Source organism: Theobroma cacao, chromosome 2 (genome assembly GCF_053813885.1).
Source record: "Theobroma cacao isolate CCN51 chromosome 2, ASM5381388v1, whole genome shotgun sequence".
Taxonomy (NCBI): Eukaryota; Viridiplantae; Streptophyta; class Magnoliopsida; order Malvales; family Malvaceae; genus Theobroma; species Theobroma cacao.
In genome coordinates, this window is record NC_142640.1 from 8,163,799 (window position 1) to 8,180,614 (window position 16,816).

Sequence of the window (16,816 nt, forward strand, 5' to 3'; positions counted from 1 at the left end):
CTCGGCCCTTTAGAGATGGGCTGGGGTTCGAATAACCTGGCCCAATCTCCAGACAATTTGATACTCACCAATTCTAGCAGTGTATATCACTGCAACGTTTGCCTAAACCATCCCGGTACAAAGTTTCCTTTCTTTTACAGTTCTTCTTGCAGCAATTAGCGACATTCAACCAATGAAAACCTTGTAACCATCCCTGCTTTTAAACGAATACGCTGCTTATATTTATTTTGGTCCTTTTACGGGTAAAAGCCTCACCAGTTAGGGGAAATTTATAGCAGCTATGGAAGTTCAGAAACAATTTAATGTACCTCAAGCTTTAACAAGCCATCAACAATACGCCAAGAATCTATCCTACTTTAGATTTTATGCTTTACGCCAGCGTTTTCGGAACCTAAAAAAAAAGGAAATAAAGTTGAAAATTAATCTAACAATGCCATAACCTACATCAGGATCAAAGGCCGTGAAGGAGAAGTAATGGTTATCAAGCTAAATGTGTCATAGCAGATAGCTTTGGCTCTTTGCCTGCTTTTGGATGCTAAAGGACAGAAGCAAATGACTGTAGAATTTACACAAATGTCAATGAAGGTGCTACAACTTGAGGAATTATTTGACAGCGTACAAATGTTTCAGCTCCTTCCATTACAGTGGTGGATGGCACCATTGTTCTGATCTCTGTGTTTCAAGTTAAAGTGATCTAACCCCCAAATTCGAATAGTTCGGTCATCACTAGCAGAAGCAAGCATGTGAAGGTTAGCCGGATTCCAGCTCACACAATTAACAGCTCCAGAATGTCCAGGCAGTGCCAATAGGAGCTCCCTCGAGCATCTGTGCCATATGTACACCTGCAACAAGAAAAAATACACCTTTATTATTAATGCAAAGACATCTTCTTGTGCCATATGGTACAATTTAATCTATGATAAAAGCGAGAGCAACTAGAATTAATATTAGTTACTTAATAATAAACACAACAAACTCAGAACAGTTAATGTAGATCCCACTAGAGTGAATATTTAAAAGGCTGACCATCATGCCGTTCACAGAAAAACATACACCTAAAAAAATGACACTAGCAGACTATTCTTGGACTTACCCATCAAATGCATGTGCACCAAAGTCAACTGACTCGTGAAAGTATAAACAGAAAACAAATTTTGCAGATAGCAACATTTTGATAATAGTAACATCAAATCAGCTTTTCATGACATGAAAAAGAGTACCTGTGAATCCTCACTACCACTTGCAATAAAAGCTTGCCCCAAACCGCCAAAACAAGATCTAATTACAAATCGGGTACGTTTGTGACCTTTGTACTTCGACACAAGTTTAGGATCACCTTCTATGCTCCAGAGATGGATTTCTTGGTTTATAAGATTGACCAGTAAGAACTTATTGTCTTTTGATAATGAGAATGAAGTAATCATGTCCACCTCTTCAATCAGTCTCTCAAATTTTGCTTCCCTGTCGAGCAATAGTATAGCAGATTCTCTGCATATGCTTATGATCCTCTTACCATCATCAGTTACGGCCATATCCGAAATTTTAAGTGTCCTCTGTCCTTTCCAGCATTCCAGCTCTCTTCCATCCATATCCCAGAGGCAGATGCTCCTGTCGGTCATCCCCGCAAATATCCCTCTACCATCAGGAAACCATCCACAAGAAATCAAACCTACACCAGATTTTTCATAAACATGGAGGCATTCCCCAGAACTGACATCCCAACGCCTGATACCCTCCTCTTGTCCACAAGTAAGGATTTGGCTATCATCCGGGCTCCATGAAACGGTTAATACTGGTTTCTGATGGCCGCATAGAGTATGCTTCAGAGATCCTTGACCATTTTCGTTAAACTAAAAAGTTAACAAAGAATAAAGAAATAAATTAATTAATCGAAAGAGGATAGTTTGAAGTTGCATGCATGATTATCAGAATTGTAGGATATGGTAATACTGCATATAAACTTTGAACTCTCAATATATTCATTTTAAAACACGTAATTTCCTCAAAATATGCTTACGAGAGCCTAGCTCAATCCATACCCACTAAAATCCTTATTTATGGGATCAAGAGCAGTGGTTCAAACCTCTGCAACAGCAAGGAACACTAACACATTCCATGAAAATGACAGACATAAAAATTTGCATGTCAATATGCAAAAGAAATATGAATATTTACAGCTAATTATTTCAAATCCAATAACATGGGAACCATTGACGTTGCATAGCACAAGGTGTCTGTCTATGCCCAACATTGTTCAGTCATAAATTATTTATTGTCACTGAATCATAAAAAATTAACCAATATGCAAACTCTAGCACATATCATTTGATCTTATCCATGTTTCTTCTTTAGCATACAACAATTACAACTTCTGACAAAAAGGGAGCAACAGGGCACATAAGGGCAGAATCCCACAAATGAGTGCTGCCTAAAACATAAGAACCTTGGAATAGGATATGAAAGGTCAAGGCAAAGCCAGTTATAAAGAAATAGATTACCTCCCATATAATTGCCAACTGATCCTTGGATGATGAGGCCAAATATTTGCCATTGTGTGAGAATTGCAAAAACCAAACTTCATCATTGTGCGCTTGTAGTATCTATTTCATTTATATAAACAGAAAATTTTCACACTGGCATTCTTTTGTTAGTTAATGAGAATCAAATCCACAGTATGCATTATGAGAGACGATATGAGGTATTAGAACAGAAGCAAAAATTTAAAAAAAAAAACATATAAGTCTCTTGATCATAAAACCAAGTTGAAATTAACAGCAAGAGTAAAAACACGGAAAGAATAAAAAGATTAGTGCTGAACATAGCTGCACTCCTAATCAAAAGGGGCAAATTCTCTACAGCATAATACCATGAACCAACACAAATAACTATTTCCACATGCTAGAGCTTGCTAGATCAGTAACCAGAATATATTACACCCTAGACCCAAAAGCTGAAGTCCAATTTATTCTGCGAAGAGAAAGGGCAGCTATAAGGAGTGCAAAGGCAGCAAATTAAATTACCATCAACTTGAAAAACTCTAACCTGCAATGTCTGGGAAGGAATCTGACTTTTCCCACAATAATGATCTGAGTACAAAGAAAGATCACTATCTGAGGCATTATGGAACGCACAAGCCCCTCGTTGAACATCAAGTGCCCTTTCAACAAGATGTTCTAACCTTTTTTCAGGAATCATAACTGCGGCAGGAAGCAACTTTTGTAGTTTTTCCAGAATCTTTGCCCTTGACTTCGTCCCCTCACTATCTTGACCAGAAATCCCAAGTCTTACACATTGCAAAGGAGAGATGATACAGGCAGCAAGCTCATGAACCCGGTTCATATTGATACGAAGAGGCACAATCTCTTTCCTTAGCGTATCCAATGCAGCAGTGACGTTTTCCATTTTCAGAAGTTCAAGGAACTTCTGTTCCAATATCAAGAAAGATGCTGATTTCACAATTGTTTCATCTGAGACACCAATCATATGCAATGTGGCAACACTATCATCCCACTTCCCATCTGTCACTTGCTGCATAAACAAATTAACCACTGGAGAATGCAACGGTATTCCAGACTCCTCCTCTAGAAGGGCACCACTTTTGTCATAACCAAGCGAGTACAATGCCCTAGTTATAAGTTTAATAAATTCAGCCTTTTTGATAACACCTTTTGAACCTATTGTTTCCCCATCCCCTTGGGAGGTTAGAGGCCTAGCCATCTGGGCTCCCAAAGAGCAAGAAACAGGTTCTGCAGTCAAATGATCCTCTGGCGAGCTCTTTGATTCGTCCAAGGGCCCTTTCACACGTTTCAAGGGTGGTTCGGTATCTTCTATCACTCCCATGAAATGCCTAACTCAGCCCATAAATTTCCTACAAGTCAAAAAGCAAACAAATTATTATGGTAGCAATCACATTTGAGTAGTAGCTAAGAAACAGTATAGCTGGTGCAAAGGCTCCACGATTTAACAAGAATAAGAAGCCTAACATCAAGCATTTAATTGATTGACAATAACATTTTAATTGTAACATAACAGAAAAAGAAAAGTTTCAAGCAATAATTTTCTAAATATAGAAAAAGGGGACAAAGAATTAGTTGTAAGTAACAACAACCTATTGCCCTTCTCAGTCGTCAGATTAAGGACTCATTTGACTAAGACAAAGAATTTTTGTACTATAAGTAATCAGATTAAATCAACCCAATACAGTTTAATTGATGCGAATTATTTATTTCATAGTAATTTTAGCATGGCATAATTGATTGTTTCTTTGTTAAACCATACTTTGCTAAAATGAGAATAAAAACAAATCTCCCAACAACAAAACCCAGCAACCTTCCAAAGAAAGAAAATTATAAATCATAAAGAAGGAAAGAAAAGGGATAATTCTAGTGAAATTTTATGTTCTTGATAAGTAAAATAGAGATTAAATAAAATAAAATTCCTACTAAAATTTTTTTTAAAAAAAGTTCATTCAAGAAAGACAGGCAAATTCAATGATGAACAAAAAGAAACAAAAATTTCCCCATAAACAATTCGTCAAGTACGAGGATTAATTATAATAATTACAATCCAGGAAGACAACAACAAAGACATGAAGACCTTTTTTTGCTGGAGAAGAGAAATAATTACCTACCGGAACGCATTCCCAGTGAAACGGAACGGAAAAGAGAGGAAGAAGCCAAATTGCAGTTGGTATTAAAGAGAAATGTGAAGGAGAAGGGAAGGGAGGAGAAGAGAAAGGGGGGAATGTAGATTGAAGGAGAATACCGAAAAGCACCACCACCGAAAGCTATGTATAGAGAGCATAGAGAACAGTGACAAATTAACAATTACTAAACATTCTTTTTCCTTTTAAGTAAGAAAAAATTGAATTTAATACCACTACTCTAATCCTTTTTTCTTTTCGGTTTTCTGTTTTTGTTTTGTTAACCAGTTGGCAAATGCCAAAGTAAAAAGATTAAAAAAATTGAATTACATTATATTAAGATTAAATTAAAAAAATATAATGATTTAAAACTTTGTAATTATTTTAAAAAATAAAACTTTATCTTTTATTATATTTAATCAAAATTTTTATATTTTTATTTTAAATCATATATAATTTTTTATTAACTATTATTAATTAAAATATATATTTATTATATTTTATATAACATTGACGCAGTAATAATGAATATAAAAAATTACATGATCATATTATCGTGTTATAATCAATCACGTGACATTTCATTATATATAATTATAAGTAAAATTTTTAATAATAATAATTATTTATTTATTTATAATAAAAATAATTAATTTAATATATAATAAAAAATATTAAAATTTTCTTAATAATTTAAATTTTTCTTTAAAAAAAATTAAGCTTTGGGTTGGACGATAGGGTCCCAACCCCCAAACCGCCTGGCCACCTGCAAGGTGCGGCCCACGCGGGATGTTGCTGCAGACTGCGGTACGACAAACAATTGCTTGCTGGGTGTCGTGCGCGTGAAGCCTGCGCCAAATGACTGTTCGATCTTTTTTTTTTTTATTTAAAAATTATTATAAAGTTTTTATAAAAAATAATAATTTTTAAAATTAAATTAAAATTATTTGATAAGTGTCAGTTTTATTTGATTTATTTTTAATTTATTCACTATTTAAAAGTAAAAGCTGGATCAAATAAGATTTCATGAAAAGTTCTTAAAAAAATATTTTTTTAAATAAAATTTAAAAAAAACTTAAAAAAAAGCTCAAATTCAAAACTTTTTATTTTTTGTTTCACATCAGTTTATTAAGAGAGTTTTTTTTTTCTCAAAAAGATCTCTTTCAAAAAATACTCCCCCTCTCTCCTTATCGATCTCCCTTTCCTCTCTCCTTTTTTGCAAATCATCATTTTCGGTTTTTTTTATTCTTACAAAAATTTTAAAAAAATAAAATCTAAAATTCAAAACTGCATTCAGGTATTTTTTTTTTCTTTCTATTCTGTTTTTCGTTTTATTTTCTATCGTTTTTATTGAACTTTGAAAACTCTCTTTATTAATTGATATTTCTCAATTTATTGTTTGATATAACAATTATATGATATTTATTTATTCTTAACTTCCTTATGATGTATATAACATTTGATGATTATGATTGAAATAATTAATCAAATAAGTCATTGGTTGTTGAGATAAATTATATGAAAATTGATATAATATTTGTTAAAATAATATTGTTCATAAAGGTAAACTTTATTGGTAAGGACATCAATTGCTAAATGTGATTTTCCTAAATTATTACTCTCATTTTATACTTCTCTTTTTTTTTTTTTGAATTTTCCTCTATTATTAAGATTAAGGGTTTTAGTAGTCGATTGTTCTTTCATATATTTTTTTATGATTTATTATTAATTATAAACTTTCTATTATATACAAATTTTTATATTTTCAAAAATTTATTTTAAATAGATAAAAAATAAAGTTAATTTTTTTATTTAAAACAAAGAAATTAGTGATTAATAAAAAGTTATTTGTTAAATATCCTTTATGATAATTTTAATTAAAATTAGAGTTTATATTAGTTGTTTTGTCAAATAATTTTTAGAGTTTATATAAATTGTTTTGTCAAATAATTTATTTATAAAACAGAGCTTATAAAAAGTAAATTTACCAAACAACTTTAACTCAATTTTAAAAACTATTATTTTTCATAAGAGCTTTATAATAGCTTTTAAGTTGAAAAAAAAGTCAGGTCAAACATGCTCTAATATTATTTTTCATAAGAGCTTTATAATAGCTTTTAAGTTGAAAAAAAAGTCAAGTCAAACATGCTCTAAATTTACTTTTTATAAGCTCTTTTTTATAAATAAGTTGCTTTGCAAAACAACTCAAATAAATTTTAATTTTAGTTAAAATTACCATAAAAGGTATTCAATAAATAACTTTTTATTAATCAAGAAGTTCTTTGTTAAAAAAAATATTAACTTTATTTTTTTTTATTTAAAATAAATTTTGAAAATATAAAAAAGATTTTTATATAACATAAAGTTTATAATTAATAATAAATTATAAAAAAGAGATGATTAATAATAAATCATAAAAAAGAGATGAAAGAAAGCAATGAGTCTACTACTATAACCCTTAACCCTAACAATGAAGGAGAACTCAAAAAAGAATAAGAGAAGTCTAAGATGGTTGTAATAATTTAGGAAAATCACATTTAGCAATTGATGTATTTATCAACAAAGTTCACCTCCATGAACAATATTATCTCAACAACCATAATAAAAAAATACTATCTCAATTTTTGTCTAGTTTATCTCAACAACCATTGATCTATTTAATTAATTATTTCAATCATAATCATCAAATATTATATACATCATAAAGAAATTAAGAATAAATAAACATCATATAATTGTCATATCAAACAATAAACTGAGAAATATCAACTAATAAAAAAAGTTTTCAAAGTCTAAAAAAAAAGATAAAAAATAAAATAAAATAGAAAGAAAAATAAGAAATAATACTTGAATGTAGTTTTGAATTTTGGATTTTTTTTTCTTAATTTTTGTAAGAACAAAAAAAAAAAAACTCTAGAATGATGCATTGCAAAAAAGGAGAGAGGAGAGGGAGATCAATAGGGAGAGAGGAAGAAAGTACTTTTTAAGAGAGGATCTTTTTTGAAAAAATAACTCTTCTAATAAATTGACGTGTTTATTTAAAAAAAAAAAAAGAGAAAGCTCTGGAGTTTTTTTTTAGATTTTATTTTTTAAAAAAAAGTTATTTTTTTAAGAGCTTTTCATGAAATATTGTTTGACCCAACTTCTGCTTTTAAACAGTAGATAAGTTAAAAATAAGTTAGACCAAACGAGTACTTAGTCGTGTTGCTTACTCAGTTAGATTTGCTCCGATCTTGGAAATTGAAATTAGGCTTGGAATAACCAACAAGGAGTTTTTTTAAAAAAAAATTAGTAGTTGCATTATATTATCCTAAAGAAGACAATAAAGAAAGAAAAATTAGGAGAGACGATAAGATTTGTGGTATCTTGTCGTGTAGGTAATGTTTTTACCGCAAATGCAAATAGAATTGAATATGCAAAAGGCATTTATTAGCATATGGCTATCATACACAAAAGAATATTCCTTCCCCTTTGATTCGGGAAATGAGAATACCACCATTTTAGGTTATAATATAGCTTTCTGTATTCATATGGCTGCTTTTTTTTTTTTCTAATATTTGTTGTCTCATTTTCATGGAAAGGCCAGTTGCCCATTTTCATTTTCAAATTATAATATGAGATAGATATATGAAATAAATTTGGTTATCCCACGCCACCTACAAGCTTGCATAAATACTTGTACTTTGGTCAGGCTGCCATCAATGAACAATTCTAAAGCCTAAATTGCTCCTTTTCTGTTGGTTTTACTCCCCATTCTTTGTAAAAGTGATTGAATATCTTCGTCTGTAAACTCATTTTCAGCTTTTAGCATATGCTGAAAGTTCCTGTATAAAACTTAAAATCCTAAAATAAATTAATCTAACTAAAACTCTTTATGAGATATCAAACAAATAGACTGTTGTATGAATAAATTTTCAGATGAAGAAAATGATTATATCTGTAACAATAGCCCTACACTGTTTAGAACCACCACACCAATTGCTTCCGATGCTCTTGCCATATCACCACAGGTAGCCATCAAGATGGAATCGAAGGCCAAAGGTTAATTGGATGGAGCAGCAGTGTTGTTCGCCCTTTCTTTCACCATGGTCTTAACAAAGAGCTCCCCTGCCCTATATGAGGATCGAACCTGCATCAGGGAAGTGCATATAAGAATTTTTCCTTTTTAACATATTTTGCAGTATTGGGAGTCTTGATGGACGAACTCAAGCAGAAGTTAGTATAACAATTAGGGGCCCAAAAAAAGAAACAATGTCTCGACAAGTGATGCACAGTAGGCAGGTAGCAGACTCTTCATTCTGTAGCCAATTTCGAAGAAACTCAAATTGATTTGATTAGAACAGTGGAATCTCAGATTACTTCAATCTGGTAAGTATAAGTTCCTTTCTATGTTCATTCAATGGTGATTTGAAATCCATGATATGCTAGCACAATCATCATCTATAGCAATGAATCACAAAGAGATTACCAAGGGCCCACTGGCTACATAACGAAATCCGATCAACTCCCCATATTCCTTCCAGAAAGCAAACTTTTCAGGTGTAACATATTCTTTGACAGTCAAATGGAGTGGTGTAGGCTGCAGAAACACAAGTGCATTTAAGTTAATACTAAGTTTCACTCTCAGATAAGTTACAACGATTATAATGCTGATAGTCTGACACTGATAAATTATGAAGTGACAACTTCAGCTATTATGGATATCGACTAAGGTAGGTTGGTCAACACAGGAGCAGTGGTAAGCTTAAACAGTCTTTCGCAACATCATGATGATAATGATGATTAAATAACAAAGACACAACTTGAGCCACTAGAGAAACATCAACTAATTTAAGAATATGAAAAGCAGGAGCCACTAATCGTTAACAATCTTTAGCACAGCACGAAAATTAGTATCAACTAATCATGTCCAAACACTGCTAGATCACCCGCAATTAAGGTCTGATATAGGCAGGATTCAAGCTAACTAGGTCCATCTATCTTCCAGCCAAAGTTCCCATGCTTGGGCATTTTCTTACGCTAGACATATTTGCTTGTAAAATTTACCTGTAGATATTGTCCAAGTGTGAGAATATCAACATCTATAGCCCTTAAATCAGCTAGGGCTTCCTTTAACTCATCATCAGTTTCTCCAAGGCCAAGCATTATAGAAGATTTTGTTATCATTCCTTCTTTGCTGAGCTTCGCATGTCTTAGAACTGACAAGCTCTGCTCATACCTGCAAAATTAAACAAAGTTGACTCTTAACTAGCAAGTACAAGCACAATGATTTTGGTTCTCAGAAAACTGACTTCCAAACTGTTCAAAGCCTTGTGCTCTAAATACTTTAGAAGCCATCATATTGCCTCAATATTTGATTGCTAAATGTGTAATTGAAGTAACAGTTCCATAATTTAGTAAAGCACTAATGTAATTGTAATTTATGCTATGAACAAAAGCAAAAGAAAAAGAAAACGGAAAGCAGAAAAAATTCAAAGCATTTGTCTTATCTGACCCAAGAAATGCTAATTAGGAAGTTCTTGGGTCAAACTAGATGGCATGTATGAAATCCTCCCTGGCTAGCATCAAAGTTGCACCAACTAATTTCTTGGGTTAAGTAGTGTTCCAACAACTTTAAATGGTTGAGACTATATAAGAATCTAGAATCTTCCCACAAGAAATGTTGTAATACAAGCCTACTGTTGGCATTGGAGCATTTCCCCCCGTGAACAGAACATTGACCATATCTCCCTGTATGAACATCAGCTTCCTCTCCAAATTGAATCCAAGTTTATAAATCCCATCAGCATTTAGTTCCTCTTCAAGATTAGCTCTATTGCTCCAGAAGTGGGCTGTGGGTGGTACTCAAGATCTGCAAGTGCTTGAGACTACCAAGAAAATTAAAGGACCAACACCAGCATACGACAGTACTATTTTGTTTTAAAACCTTAACTTCTAGGTGAAATAGCTCATTTAAACTATTTTTGTTTCTTATTTAATTATGACAATGCCCTAACACCTACATAGTTGAAGTGGAATGATGCTGTCCAACCATCATAGATGAGTGCACGACTTACCCAGCCCGAGGATCCCTGACAATTCTTTGGAGCCGTTTCACAGTTTCAATGTTGTGAGCAAAGACATCTAATCCTGAGTGTACCAGAATGTCTACAGCTTTCAAATCACCTCGGAAATCAGAAGTTAAACACTCAACCATGATCTCTGGCTTGAGTTTCTGTATGTAGTCATATACAACCCATTATATTCCAAACTCTTCCTTTATGATATGCATAGAAAACCTAAGAATAAAAATGCAGCTCAATGCTATAGCAAGGTAGATATACAACCTTCATCACTTGGACCGTCTGAGCAAAATGTCCACTTCCACCATCAGGTAAATCATCACGATCTACGCTAGTCAGAACAATATAATCCACACTGCAGAAACAACAGCACTGAATCAAAAATTATGAAGATAGCACTCTTTTTAGATGAATTGATAAACGATGAAGATGTGTGTCAGTGTGTGGTAGGAACATTAAGCACTGGGTAAAAGAATTGAGTAAAGCATAATCATTCTTAAATAATGGGAGCTTAACAAGGCAAGTAATAAAAGACAGCAAATTTTTTATAAAGCCTACCCCCAACTCGCAATGGCCTTAGCTGTATTTTCAGGTTCCATGGGGTCAGGCGGTGCCGGGTTCCTACTGGTTTTAACAGCACAAAACCGACAACCCCGTGTGCAAGTGTCCCCAAGCAACATTATTGTCGCAGTTGCAATGCCATCCCCACCTCCATTCCAACACTGTCTTGCAAAATTAATTACTTAAAAATACTTCTTAGTTAACTAGCCAAAAAAAAAAAGTTAAAAAAGAAGAAGAGAAGAGAGAATATACCTCTCCAATGTTGGGGCACTGTGCTTCCTCACAAACAGTATTGAGATTCAACCGAGAGAGAGATTGTTTAACGTCATCGAACCTCTGCCCCTGAGGAGCTTTCTGCCTCAGCCACTCCGGCTTCTTTACGTTAGGATCTCTGCCCGTAAAGGGACCCATCTTTGGCATCCCACCTGGGTATGGCCCGTTTTTGGCGTCCGACTCCATCAGCTTCCCGGCCGCAGATAATGAAGTGGGTTGTGGTCTTTTGACATCAATCTTCGACGCTGAATCCGAAGATTCACACCGGATTTTCACCTGTGAATACGACCATGATGGTTTAGAAGGTTTTGGGATGGGGATTGAAGCTGAGATTGAAGGTTTTGACATTGATACCGACATTTTCACTTTTTTTTACAACACCAAACTGGAAAATGGAAAGAGGAATAGAGTAGGGAGGTGAGCCGATGTTAATGTGTTAATTGTTGAGCATCCCAGATTTTTGTTTTTCAGGAGGCCGTTGCTTTTGGGGGGCTTTGTTTTGTCCGCCTAACATAAGTTACCTTGCTTTGTTTTGTCTTGTCTCCGTGGTTTCTGTTTAAGTTTGGTTCACCTTGGTAGTTGGCCTGTTGTTGTCACTGAACCCAAATGAATTAAAGAATTGTTTGCACTTTCCTCGGGCCAGTGAGAAAGGAAAAACAAAGAGAATTATATCATGATCTCGTACTAATAAGAAATAAAAAAAATCTTAATATCTTTAAGTTATAAATATCAATACGTGATAAATAATATCAGAACTTACCAACTCTTAATTTTCTCTATGAGATTGATGTGAGACATTAGAGATATTAAGATGGAAGAACAAAGTAAGGTCGAACCAAGACAAACCCTTTCTCTAAGGGTAAAATGAGTCGATTTCTGGTTGCATAAAAGAAAATATCACGTCTTATAAGTAAAAATCTTCCTCTATCTAATAAGTATGTCCTTTTAATTAAAAATGTAAAGTCAAAACAATTACACTAGCGGAATCATTGCATTCAGCACAAAACGCATTGATAAAATAAACCTGGCTTGCTTTAACATACAGAATAAAATGCTACTCCTAACCAAATGACACCGTCTAAGTGCATCTCGAGCAATTTCAAGATACAAAACTATCACAGTTCTTACACAAGTTTGAAGTTCATTTGAATTGTGTAAAAATTGCTTACGACCTACCACATAAGGGATGAACTCATCAAAATTTTAGAGTTTAAATAACCCGGAACAACATTGCTAACGAACATCAATTTTGGGTACATTTTTGGGTAGGGACCAAACTCTGGCATCCTCAAACTTTTCTTTGCACCTAAATTCATTTTAATTGCAATGGCATTATGAAATCAAGCAGCATCAGATGAATGCTCACTAGAATCTTCTGAATCTGAACTGTCAACCATCTTCTCAAGTGAATCCATATCCCCAGCTTCAGAGAAAGTGTGCAGCCTAAGTTTGTCTGCATCCTCGCTGAGAAAAAGAGAGAATGATTAGGTATTTCATACAGGGTATGAGTCTTGATTTTTGTTTTGAGTATGCCATGAAAGTTGGAATAGGGAAAGCTATATGAAACATGGCATCTGCTAGTATTTCAATTTATTTCCATCATTTTAGTAAGAATCACATGTAGAATGGAAGTTAAATGGATAAGTCTTACTCTGTAACCCCAAATATTTCCTTGACAATTAAGGAGCTATCCCTTGAACAGAACTCCGGCAACTGGTCCAAAATTTCAACAAAAGCATAATCAATTTAATATCGTGCATAAAGAAAAAGAAATCACATGTTAACCTAGCTTTAACCATGCAAATACATTTCGAAGCCTCAAAAGAAGAGGCAAGTAAATGGTCACTCAGGATGAAAAAAAAAAGTAGATTCTAGAATTAATGGATTGGTGGAGGCTTGTAACCAGGGTATTTGACAACGAGAATGCCATGTGCTTGTTTGGTGCAAGATAATTTTTATCCATTCTCCTTAATGCATTCCATATTCATGTTTTTCTTTTCTCATATTTTGACTTTAATAATAGTAATTAGTCAAACTTCAAAACGAACATCCATATAGTAGCTCTCAGTATATAAAACAATTCATCCTTGTTCCAAATCATTTCAGAGACAATAAAACAGACACCATTATAAAGCCCATAATACTTTGCAAATCATTCAACTGTCACAAGTAACAGCACATCTTCAAGAAAGCAGCAAAACCACTAATAGTTCACCAAAATATTTCAAAAATGTCACTGGCTTTTACCTATGGACAATCAAGTATAATATACATCAAATATGTATATGATATATTTATTTCATTAAGAAATGCAGACAAAATCCAGCAGAAATGATGGCATTAGGAAAGAGGACCTGAAGCTGTGTGTTTAACAACATACCTCAGATAGATACAAGACCTTCCCAAAAAGGCCTTGCACAGCAAGCTTTCTCTTAAATCCCTTTTCTGTAAATCCTGACATGTCCATGACAACTGGGCCTGAAAAGTAAAGACAATTTAGCAGCATCAGATACAAAACTCTTAACATGAATGATGAATCATGTAAAATTTCACAGAGACTGCAATAAGGCAGATTTAAAAACAACATGAAAGCAAAGTTGACATTCTGAATCAGAATTTTCCAAAATATGTATCACCATCAAAACCACCTATATTTTCACTCATGGTTACCAAACTTACAAAGGAAAATTACGACACATATTATCATTAGATCATCATTATATTGGGCAAAAGGCCATGGTCCATACCAGGATCACACAAATAAGAGAAGCAGCAGTGCTGACAATTACCTTTTTCACGCACAATCCGTCTTGAGATTTCATTTAAAATTTCAGCAACGTGGGAATCATCCAGAATAGAAACTTTCCTGAGCTGAATTAAGCTGGCAACCAAATCTGCACTCCATGGTTTCTCATTCAATGAATACCTAATGTACTTGCGTAAAATCTCCTCCATGCTAAAACCTGTCTGGATATGGATTAGCAGTTGCTATTAAAACTCAAATGGCATGCATAGTATGCAAGAAAATAACAACAAAATGTTTGCATAAGTGTGTGTGTAAACATCTTGATCAGCATATCAATTATTTCCTAGAAGCTGCTAAAACCATACATGAGAGGTAAAACCAAGCTCAATAAAAGATTTCTAATGTAATGATTTTTTGCTAATAAAATGTTCTCCAAAAGGAAAACTCTTATGAAAAAAATGTTAAACGATTCATTGGTATGGATTTCCAGCATAATATATGGTATGCTTGAAGATGGATCTTATTTTTTTCCCTCTTCAAAAGGAATTTTAGATCTAACATTAGGAGTCATGTCTCTGGAGATATGTGACCTGCAGGACTCACTTAAGCACTACAAGCAAGGAACTAGAGAAATTTCTATAGGAAGATTGGAACAGGTAACACCTCAGCATTTTGACGTTACCCTTCTTTACTTCCATGCAAGACACTGTTCATATAGGTTGGCTGGATATTTGCAGAATTGGGTCTCACCTTTTGAACTAATCCCTTTAGTGCTGATTGATCTATTGCATCACTTCCTTGCTGAAACAACTCATCTATTGATTTGCAAAGCATTGCATTTTTATTAACCTGAAAAACCATCCCCTATTAGTATAACAATTTAAGAAATATGTAAAATCGATTTCAAATACTACATCAACCCAATTAACAAATTAAAACACAAAAAAATGTACAAATAGTATGGTCGAACTAACCAATTTCTTTCTTTTGTGCCTGGGAGAAGTGAATTTCTTAACAGTCTTGACAAAAGCAATGACAAAAGTGATACCAGCATAAGCTAAAGGAACAGCAAGAATCCAAGGCAAAGAGCTGGTCCCAACTCTGGGCCCAGGAATGGCTTGAGTGACAGAACCAGTGAACTCAACAAGGTCCAATGCCTTCTCCTGAATCCACGGCAATTCCTCCTCAACGTCCACCTCCACTTCTTCCGTGTCTTTCTCAACTACTTCTTTCTTGTTTTCTCTTTGGTTTTTTGATGGGACCGCATTTCCGCCGCTCTTCGCCGCCGCAGCGGTAATAGAACGGGATAAATTGGGTCTTCTTGGGATCAAATGAGGGATTGATAAGAACGAGGAGCGAAACGGACGGCCGGCAATTTTGGGTCGAGAGAGGAATTGGGAGGAAGAGTAAGAACAAGTGAATGAATGAGAAGTAGTAGATGAAGAAGCAAGAAACGCCATGGAGCAAATGGAAGTTTCGTTTCAGCACACCCGCTAAATCAGAGCCAAAGCTCCACTGTCCAAAAGGGCTAATGGCCCGGCATGGGTTTTGTTTTGTTTGGATTTTTTTTTTTCTTTTATCTTTTGGATTTTTTTTTTCTTCCTTTAACTTTAACTTTCCACCGAAGTAAGCACTCGCCAATCGCCATGTCTTTTTTTTGTTAATTTTTTTGCCATAAAACTAAAGCAGTCCCTATGTTAAGTAAGCCCAGATTAATTAATGATGATAATAAATTAATAACAATTTAATTTAATTGCATGACAACAATTTCAATAAGATTAACTTTATCGTAGATTGACGATAATAATAATAGTAATGATGATAATCGAACAAAAATTTTTGAATTCATACAAAGAAAAAATGAAATATATAAAAAAAAATATCTTGTAATAAAATTAAAATATAATCATAGCATTTTCGAACACATAATTAAAAAATTCTAACATAAATTTAAATTCTATCTAAAAAATTGATTCTTTGAGACTTTTCTTGATCTACTAGAATTGACATTATCCACTGAAAATTACTACTATTACTAGTTCTAGTACTTTAATTACTAATAACAATAGTTTCAAAGCATTGTAGTCCATCGAAGATTGGTGCTAGTGCCGGTGCTCTACGTCTGGACTCCCTTGTTTGTGCCATCTGCAGGCGGTTGATGAAGCCGTTCTTTTTGTCGTCGGGGACTGCCTTTGTTACCCCTGAATTACCCAACTCTGTTGCCTCGTTTTTCACCATCGAGCTCTGTGGCAGAGGCACACCAAATTCATCCCCAAAGTAATCAGGGCATATTGCAAGGCTCAGTGAACCGAAAGCCGACATTGTTTGAGTGAGCTCACAAAGGATTAGAGTTGCTGCAGCACGATTACCAGGGCGACTTCGAGAATGCAGAAGGGTCAAGAAAACTGAAAACAAAAAGCTGATTGAGTTATGCATAGAAGGCAACGCCTCCCTTTTATATATAGAGAGCGGAGAAAATCATAATCCTAATTCTCAACGAATTAAGATGAGAGAAGAGAAAACCATAATCCT

At 33.9% G+C, this 16,816-nt stretch overlaps 3 protein-coding genes and 1 non-coding gene across 6 annotated transcripts; all 4 read right to left on the bottom strand.

The window, feature by feature from the left end:
• Nucleotides 1-478: 478 nt before the first annotated feature.
• LOC18608421 (transducin family protein / WD-40 repeat family protein) lies at nt 479-4,809 on the bottom strand. 2 transcript variants are annotated; one of them, XM_007043109.3, is made up of 5 exons: nt 4,631-4,809; nt 3,043-3,868; nt 2,499-2,600; nt 1,221-1,850; nt 479-842 (listed from the first exon to the last, which is right to left on the bottom strand). In XM_007043109.3, the coding sequence occupies exons 2-5, from the start codon at nt 3,838-3,840 to the stop codon at nt 627-629; spliced, it is 1,746 nt and encodes a 581-aa protein (XP_007043171.2). In that variant the 5' UTR covers nt 3,841-3,868; nt 4,631-4,809; the 3' UTR covers nt 479-626. The 2 variants fall into 2 exon arrangements, with proteins under 2 accessions (XP_007043171.2, XP_007043172.2); XM_007043110.3 differs by having other exon boundaries at nt 4,627-4,809.
• A 3,677-nt stretch (nt 4,810-8,486) lies between these two features.
• LOC18608423 (Radical SAM superfamily protein) lies at nt 8,487-12,203 on the bottom strand. Of its 2 annotated transcripts, XM_018115790.2 has the most exons (8): nt 12,060-12,203; nt 11,518-11,814; nt 11,263-11,426; nt 10,969-11,059; nt 10,699-10,856; nt 9,689-9,860; nt 9,111-9,221; nt 8,487-8,771 (listed from the first exon to the last, which is right to left on the bottom strand). In XM_018115790.2, exons 2-8 carry the CDS (start codon nt 11,722-11,724, stop codon nt 8,685-8,687), a joined length of 990 nt encoding a protein of 329 aa, XP_017971279.2. In that variant the 5' UTR covers nt 11,725-11,814; nt 12,060-12,203; the 3' UTR covers nt 8,487-8,684. The 2 variants fall into 2 exon arrangements, with proteins under 2 accessions (XP_017971279.2, XP_007043176.3); XM_007043114.3 differs by lacking the exon at nt 12,060-12,203 and having other exon boundaries at nt 11,518-12,053.
• A 329-nt stretch (nt 12,204-12,532) lies between these two features.
• Nucleotides 12,533-15,844, bottom strand: LOC18608424 (ribosomal RNA small subunit methyltransferase J). The gene is made up of 6 exons (XM_007043117.3): nt 15,259-15,844; nt 15,035-15,133; nt 14,328-14,505; nt 13,919-14,016; nt 13,190-13,251; nt 12,533-13,002 (listed from the first exon to the last, which is right to left on the bottom strand). The coding sequence occupies exons 1-6, from the start codon at nt 15,742-15,744 to the stop codon at nt 12,879-12,881; spliced, it is 1,047 nt and encodes a 348-aa protein (XP_007043179.2). The 5' UTR covers nt 15,745-15,844; the 3' UTR covers nt 12,533-12,878.
• LOC148763976 (small nucleolar RNA snoR104) lies at nt 14,852-14,968 on the bottom strand. Its single transcript, XR_016024938.1, has one exon. It is a non-coding gene; the product is annotated as a small nucleolar RNA snoR104 (small nucleolar RNA).
• Nucleotides 15,845-16,816: the final 972 nt, after the last annotated feature.

What these genes read in the sequence shown, in the direction of transcription:
- LOC18608421 (XM_007043109.3), bottom strand. Translation starts at nt 3,840, where the DNA reads ATGGGAGTGATAGAAGATACCGAACCACCCTTGAAACGTGTGAAAGGG. An exon ending in TTCCTTCCCAGACATTGCAG is followed by an intron (nt 2,601 to 3,042) that starts GTTAGAGTTTTT and finishes TAAATGAAATAG; the next exon opens with ATACTACAAGCGCACAATGA. An exon ending in GTGGTAGTGAGGATTCACAG is followed by an intron (nt 843 to 1,220) that starts GTACTCTTTTTC and finishes TTCTTGTTGCAG; the next exon opens with GTGTACATATGGCACAGATG.
- LOC18608423 (XM_007043114.3), bottom strand. Translation starts at nt 11,898, where the DNA reads ATGTCGGTATCAATGTCAAAACCTTCAATCTCAGCTTCAATCCCCATC. An exon ending in CACTTGGACAATATCTACAG is followed by an intron (nt 9,222 to 9,688) that starts GTAAATTTTACA and finishes GTGTTTCTGCAG; the next exon opens with CCTACACCACTCCATTTGAC. An exon ending in ATGTAGCCAGTGGGCCCTTG is followed by an intron (nt 8,772 to 9,110) that starts GTAATCTCTTTG and finishes TCCCTGATGCAG; the next exon opens with GTTCGATCCTCATATAGGGC.
- LOC18608424 (XM_007043117.3), bottom strand. Translation starts at nt 15,744, where the DNA reads ATGGCGTTTCTTGCTTCTTCATCTACTACTTCTCATTCATTCACTTGT. An exon ending in TAAAGGGATTAGTTCAAAAG is followed by an intron (nt 14,506 to 15,034) that starts GTGAGACCCAAT and finishes ATCCATATCCAG; the next exon opens with ACAGGTTTTAGCATGGAGGA. An exon ending in AGGTCTTGTATCTATCTGAG is followed by an intron (nt 13,252 to 13,918) that starts GTATGTTGTTAA and finishes ATTTTGGACCAG; the next exon opens with TTGCCGGAGTTCTGTTCAAG.